The sequence below is a fragment of the Procambarus clarkii genome, chromosome 4 (genome assembly GCF_040958095.1).
Source record: "Procambarus clarkii isolate CNS0578487 chromosome 4, FALCON_Pclarkii_2.0, whole genome shotgun sequence".
NCBI lineage: Eukaryota > Metazoa > Arthropoda > Malacostraca > Decapoda > Cambaridae > Procambarus > Procambarus clarkii.
In genome coordinates this window covers 55488386-55495167 of record NC_091153.1, presented here as the reverse complement: position 1 = coordinate 55495167, position 6782 = coordinate 55488386, and the positions used below count along the sequence as shown (strand labels likewise).

At 46.0% G+C, this 6782-nt stretch overlaps 1 protein-coding gene across 1 annotated transcript; it reads left to right on the top strand.

Moving 5' to 3' along the window:
• The first annotated feature begins 524 nt into the window (after window positions 1–524).
• LOC123749326 (serine-aspartate repeat-containing protein I-like) lies at window positions 525–6229 on the top strand. The gene is made up of 5 exons (XM_069336725.1): window positions 525–535; window positions 1820–2851; window positions 3276–3405; window positions 3932–4516; window positions 5720–6229. The coding sequence occupies exons 1-5, from the start codon at window positions 525–527 to the stop codon at window positions 6227–6229; spliced, it is 2268 nt and encodes a 755-aa protein (XP_069192826.1).
• The last annotated feature ends 553 nt before the right edge of the window (window positions 6230–6782 follow it).

The following is a 6782-nucleotide window of genomic DNA, read 5'->3' as shown; positions in this document are numbered from 1 at the left end:
ATACAGTACGATATTATTACCATACTTGAATTGAAATTTTAGAAAATTTCGACTGCTATTAAATAATAACTTCGATTAGGCAGTATGAATGAATAATCGGGTGATTTAGGTTAGGTGAATATTGCTGATTAACTTTTCATTGAACATAATACAAGATATATATCATAAGCTTTGAATCAAGTGTATCTATCATTGAGCAATGCATCAATGAACAAACATTATCGATAATAGTTATTAATAAATAATTATTAATAAAGCTGGAGCTATACAATATATATATCACTGCAAGGGTCACAACAGGGATTCTTGCACGAATATTTTATATTTCTTATGTTCATTCTTACTTAAGAATAATGTGGACAAATTAGCTTTAAAGTTAATTTTACACATTTAAGGAGGTGTAATAGATTTCGCCTCCGAGGATGCTAAGGAGTTCTTTAACGAATTAAGAATGTTAAATGTACTCTGAATTGTAATTTTTGTTTAATTTTCTTCCTCAACGAAAAAAAACATAAGAAATCAGCATGCATGAAAGGTTAGCCATAAAATAGGTACAAGAGTCAACAAACCCTGAACCTATTGATGTCCCATTTCCTGCGGAAGTGTTCTGTCAAGAAATACGTACAATTTCCAATGCTGACTTGTGCATTGTATAAGGATTCGTACACAAGTAACCCCTTGGGTGGAAATAGAGATGTTGCACATTGCATGAGGACTGGTTGATGTTTATGCTTGCATGTGTTTCTTAATCACAGTTGCGTTCATTATTTATGTTTAATTTTCATTTGTAAAAGACCAACGCCTCACTTTAACCAGAGATCAAATGGAGAACTATAGAAAAAAAAAGATACAAAATACTAATAACGTTTTAAGAGTAATATCTCGAGCAGTAACACGAGAGCGAAGAGTCTGTTCAACAACACGTCGGCAATAACAAGCGAATGAAATAGAAAGTGGGAATTTACTTGTATGCACTGTAAGAGTGTACCACCAAGACGGTATACACAAGGAGCGCGAATGGACCGGTTGGCGAGCGTCACCTAGCGAGGTGTTGACGAGACCGTGGCGGCCGCGTGACTGAGCCGCGCCGGGACGGTCCACCACCACCTCCCGACCCCCACACAGTTGCCAGCTGCCCCCACCTGACGGAGGTCCACACCCATACACCATCACAGGCACGTGTGTGTGTGTGTCGGGGGGGGGGGGGGGGGAAGCGGGCAGGTGTGTGAGGTGATCTATATACGGTTATTAGGGTCTGGAGTCATTTGACAGGCGACGCCATTATTTACAAGGCGATGACCAAGAGCTGGAACTCATCCTCCTCGGGCCAGATTCACGAAAACACTTACGCAAGTACTTACGAACGTCTACATCTTTCCTCAATCATTGACGGCTTTGGTTACATTTATTAAAGAGTTTACAAGCATGAAAACTTCCCATTCAACTGTTGTTATTGTTATAAACAGCCTCCTGGTGCTTCGGAGCTCATTAACTGTTTAATAATTGTAAACACAGCCGCCAAAGATTGAGGAAAGATGTACAGGTTCGTAAGTGCTTGCGTAACTGCTTTCGTGATAGTCCACAGATGGGCAGCAACGTAGGGGTTGCTAAACAAACTTAGTTATTTTATTCGATCATTTAATATGTGAATGAAAACGCACATGGCGCATGAATGCACATATATACTCCATTATTCAACAGTGATATTTTCTTCTCCACTCCCCCGTTTTCTTTGTACTCGGGGTCTCTCATAAAATGAATTTTGTTACAAATGGAGAGTTATAATGAATAATTAGAAGTTCATCTCCTCGAGCCACAGAAGAGAGGACCCGGGAGGCGTTGTCTTTCTCACTCGCCAGACGCCCGCGCTACAACCCGAAGCTGTGGTGAGCCACGCCACAAGCGACTGTGAAGCTGTGGTGAGCGACGCCACAAGCAACTGTGAAGCTGTGGTGAGCGACGCCACAAGCGACTGTAAAGCTGTGGTGAGCCACGCCACAAGCGACTCTGAAGCTGTGGTGAGCCACGCCACAAGCAACTGTGAAGCTGTGGTGAGCGACGCCACAAGCGACTCTGAAGCTGTGGTGAGCGACGCCTCAAGCGACTCTGAAGCTGTGGTGAGCCACGCCACAAACGACTCTGAAGCTGTGGTGAGCGACGCCTCAAGCGACTCTGAAGCTGTGGTGAGCCACGCCACAAGCGACTCTGAAGCTGTGGTGAGCGACGCCACAAGCAACACTGAAGCTGTGGTGAGCGACGCCTCAAGCAACACTGAAGCTGTGGTGAGCGACGCCTCAAGCAACACTGAAGCTGTGGTGAGCGACGCCTCAAGCAACACTGAAGCTGTGGTGAGCGACGCCTCAAGCAACTGTGAAGCTGTGGTGAGCGACGCCACAAGTGACTATGAAGCTGTGGTGAGCGACGCCTCAAGCAACACTGAAGCTGTGGTGAGCGACGCCTCAAGCAACTGTGAAGCTGTGGTGAGCGACGCCTCAAGCAACTGTGAAGCTGTGGTGAGCGACACCTCAAGCAACACAGAAGCTGTGGTGAGCGACACCTCAAGCAACTGTGAAGCTGTGGTGAGCGACACCTCAAGCAACACAGAAGCTGTGGTGAGCGACACCTCAAGCGACTGTGAAGCTGTGGTGAGCGACACCTCAAGCAACACAAAAGCTGTGGTGAGCAATGCCAAAAGTGACTATGAAGCTGTGGTGAGCGACGCCACAAGCAACACTGAAGCTGTGGTGAGCGACGCCTCAAGCGACTGTGAAGCTGTGGTGAGCAACGCCAAAAGTGACTATGAAGCTGTGGTGAGCGACGCCACAAGCGACTCTGAAGCTGTCTGTGTCTAGTGGGATTGAAGGGTGTGGTTTTCCGTCGACATTCCTGGGAATAACGAGCGGAGAGGCTTGTGCTGTGAGGACACTGAGCACCTGGTGTAGCACCAACTCATAGGGCCAGGACCGGGACTGGACATGAGAGTCTGGAGAAAAAAAGACAAAGAGCAGGATTAACGTATATAATAAATGTCGAAATTAATGATACTTGCTGGATGGGTCAGTAAGCAATTGCGGTGGTCTTAATAACCCTAGTGCAGTTGATAGGCCTTGAGCCCATCACCACAACAAACCCTGGGGATTATCAGTGTGAAATGCTTCATTTATCTTGCTTTTAACGTCATTAAGAAGGTGTGCTATAAGGAAGCAGTTGATGTATTTTTCACTGTCTGCTGTTACTGGAAATTGAGTCTCAGATATCTGTTTCACGTGTGTCAGTTGCAGAATAAAGGTTGCAAGTGTTCTTGGACTGGATATCCTGATGGGCGTAGGAGCGTCGCTCAAGAGATGCGAGGACCAAGAAGGTCAAGAACACGAAGGCCAAGAACCTCTTAAGACCCACATAGCTGTAGCTAAATAGGTAAAGCGTAACTTGTGTCGATAAGACGCGCGTTCATGAGCAGGGGCCAGATTCAGAAAGCTGTTACGCAAGTACTTACGAACGTCTACATCTTTTCTCTATCTTTGGCGGCTTTGTTTACAATTATTAAACTGTTTACAAGCATAACATCTTCCCAATCAACTGTTGTTATTGTTATAAACAGCCTCCTGGTGCTTCGGAGCTCATTAACTGTTTAATAATTGTAAACACAGCCGCCAAAGATTGAGGAAAGATGTACAGGTTCGTAAGTGCTTGCGTAACTGCTTTCGTGATAGTCCACAGATGGGCAGCAACGTAGGGGTTGCTAAACAAACTTAGTTATTTTATTCGATCATTTAATATGTGAATGAATACGCACATGGCGCATGAATGCACATATATACTCCATTATTCAACAGTGATATTTTCTTCTCCACTCCCCCGTTTTCTTTGTACTCGGGGTCTCTCATAAAATGAATTTTGTTACAAATGAAGAGTTATAATGAATAATTAGAAGTTCATCTCCTCGAGCCACAGAAGAGAGGACCCGGGAGGCGTTGTCTTTCTCACTCGCCAGACGCCCGCGCTACAACCCGAAGCTGTGGTGAGCCACGCCACAAGCGACTGTGAAGCTGTGGTGAGCGACGCCACAAGCAACTGTGAAGCTGTGGTGAGCGACGCCACAAGCGACTGTGAAGCTGAAGTGAGCCACGCCACAAGCGACTCTGAAGCTGTGGTGAGCCACGCCACAAGCAACTGTGAAGCTGTGGTGAGCGACGCCACAAGCGACTCTGAAGCTGTGGTGAGCGACGCCTCAAGCGACTCTGAAGCTGTGGTGAGCCACGCCACAAACGACTCTGAAGCTGTGGTGAGCGACGCCTCAAGCAACTGTGAAGCTGTGGTGAGCGATACCTTAAGCGACTGTGAAGCTGTGGTGAGCGACACCTCAAGCAACACAGAAGCTGTGGTGAGCGACACCTCAAGCAACACAGAAGCTATGGTGAGCGACGCCTCAAGCAACTCTGAAGCTGTGGTGAGCGACGCTACAAGCAACACTGAAGCTGTGGCGAGCGACGCCTCAAGCAACTGTGAAGCTGTGGTGAGCGATGTAACAAACTAGGCTGTTGTAAGAATTATCCAGAGTGGTTTATCGACAAAAGAGAATGGGAAGCTGAGCCGCATGGTGACCTGACCCCAGGGGAATTCGCGGTGGAAATAACCGACGCTTTGTTCATAGCTGCGTATAATGAATCATCCTATAGTATTCAGTAATTTAGAGAAAATTAGCCTTTATTCATTTTGCATTGAAATTGTATTGTATAATAGTACTGGGTACAATATCAAGAGTATTCTAATTATTTTGTTTAAGTCACCATCAGTGACGTCACGAATCAGATCTAACTTTTAAGGTGGAGTGACCGGCGGTCATAGGTCAGCAGGGTTGACATGTCTAGTATTTCTCAAAGTTTTAATAACCATTTTTGTGATCGGGAACAGCTCTGCCGTTAGAGGCTTGTGTAATTTATTTCAGTAAAATAATTCAACCAGTCTGGATCAATTAAGTACAACAGAGTTTAATTGTTATAACTTAAACCTGGCTAGTAACTTGGTAAAACTTTGACTAGGCGGAAGGATACAATGTTCTGTCTGGGGGAGACGAGACAAGGGAGAGATCAGTGTGAATACGGGAGCAGCTGGGAGAGGTCAAACATCTTACCTCTCCCCAAGACCAGCCAACATCTAGAGCTGGTCGCCCAAGGTATAGTTGCTATGGTTATGTATAGAAATAGTCTCATTTGCCACTCAGGTCAAGTAGGGAGTGTTAAAGTGATAGGGAGTGAACATATTTAGATTTTGTTTTAGTTTTCTTTTAATAAATTAAATTTGTTAATATTTTGCATTTCATTATTTCCATGTGTTTTATGTGTAAACTTGTCCTGGTCACGTGGTCCACACGAGGTAGAGTTGGATTGGGCGCCGATTCTAACATCGAATCATTCCCGTGTAATTAATTCCACACTCAAGTTTCCGAGGTTATAAACTACTAGTGGGGATCAAGCCCCAAGGTTGATTAATTAGCGTGATCGATCCAGACCTCGATCATTGCTCTGTGTTACTGGTCTGGTGGTGGCAGCAGAGGTGACTCTAGGGTTTTGCTCAGAGCTTAGGTCACGTCATACTGGGTGTAGAATCCTAAGTCGGTCAATCGTCTTAGGACCACGTGGCGTGGAGTTGGCTTTGGTAAAAGTTTTGGAGTCCCTTGGTAGAGAATAAAAAGTAAGAATATGGGTAGAGGGAGTAGAAGGAAAGTGAAGTAGAGAGAGGAACCCAAAACCCGTGTTACAGCGACGCCACAAGTGACTATGAAGCTGTGGTGAGCGACGCCTCAAGCAACACTGAAGCTGTGGTGAGCGACGCCTCAAGCAACTCTGAAGCTGTGGTGAGCGACGCTACAAGCAACACTGAAGCTGTGGTGAGCGACGCCTTAAGCGACTGTGAAGCTGTGGTGAGCGACACCTCAAGCAACACAGAAGCTGTGGTGAGCGACACCTCAAGCAACACAGAAGCTGTGGTGAGCGATGCCTCAAGCGACTGTGAATCTGTGGTGAGCAATGCCAAAAGTGACTATGAAGCTGTGGTGAGCGACGCCATAAGCAACACTGAAGCTGTGGTGAGCGACGCCTCAAGCGACTGTGAAGCTGTGGTGAGCAACGCCAAAAGTGACTATGAAGCTGTGGTGAGCGACGCCCCAAGCGACTCTGAAGCTGTGGTGAGCGACGCCACAAGCGACTCTGAAGCTGTCTGTGTCTAGTGGGATTGAAGGGTGTGGTTTTCCGTCGACTTTCCTGGGAATAACGAGCGGAGAGGCTTGTGCTGTGAGGACACTGAGCACCTGGTGTAGCACCAACTCATAGGGCCAGGACCGGGACTGGACATGAGAGTCTGGAGAAAAAAAGACAAAGAGCAGGATTAACGTATATAATAAATGTCGAAATTAATGTTACTTGCTGGATGGGTCAGTAAGCAATTGCGGAGGTCTTAATAACCCTAGTGCAGTTGATAGGCCTTGAGCCCATCACCACAACAAACCCCGGGGATTATCAGTGTGAAATGCTTCATTTATCTTGTTTTTAACGTCATTAAGAAGGTGTGCCATAAGGAAGCAGTTGATGTATTTTTCACTGTCTGCTGTTACTGGAAATTGAGTCTCAGATATCTGTTTCACGTGTGTCAGTTGCAGAATATAGGTTGCAAGTGTTCTTGGACTTGATATCCTGATGGGCGTAGGAGCGTCGGTCAAGAGATACGAGGACCAAGAAGGTCAAGAACACGAAGGCCAAGAACCTCTTAAGACCCACATAGCT

Bases quoted from the DNA above. Each gene is read 5' to 3' on its own strand.
- LOC123749326 (XM_069336725.1), top strand. The intron at 2,852-3,275 runs GTGGGATTGAAG...CACGTGTGTCAG, and splicing joins TCTGAAGCTGTCTGTGTCTA to TTGCAGAATAAAGGTTGCAA. The intron at 4,517-5,719 runs GTGAGCGATGTA...TAGAGGGAGTAG, and splicing joins CAAGCAACTGTGAAGCTGTG to AAGGAAAGTGAAGTAGAGAG.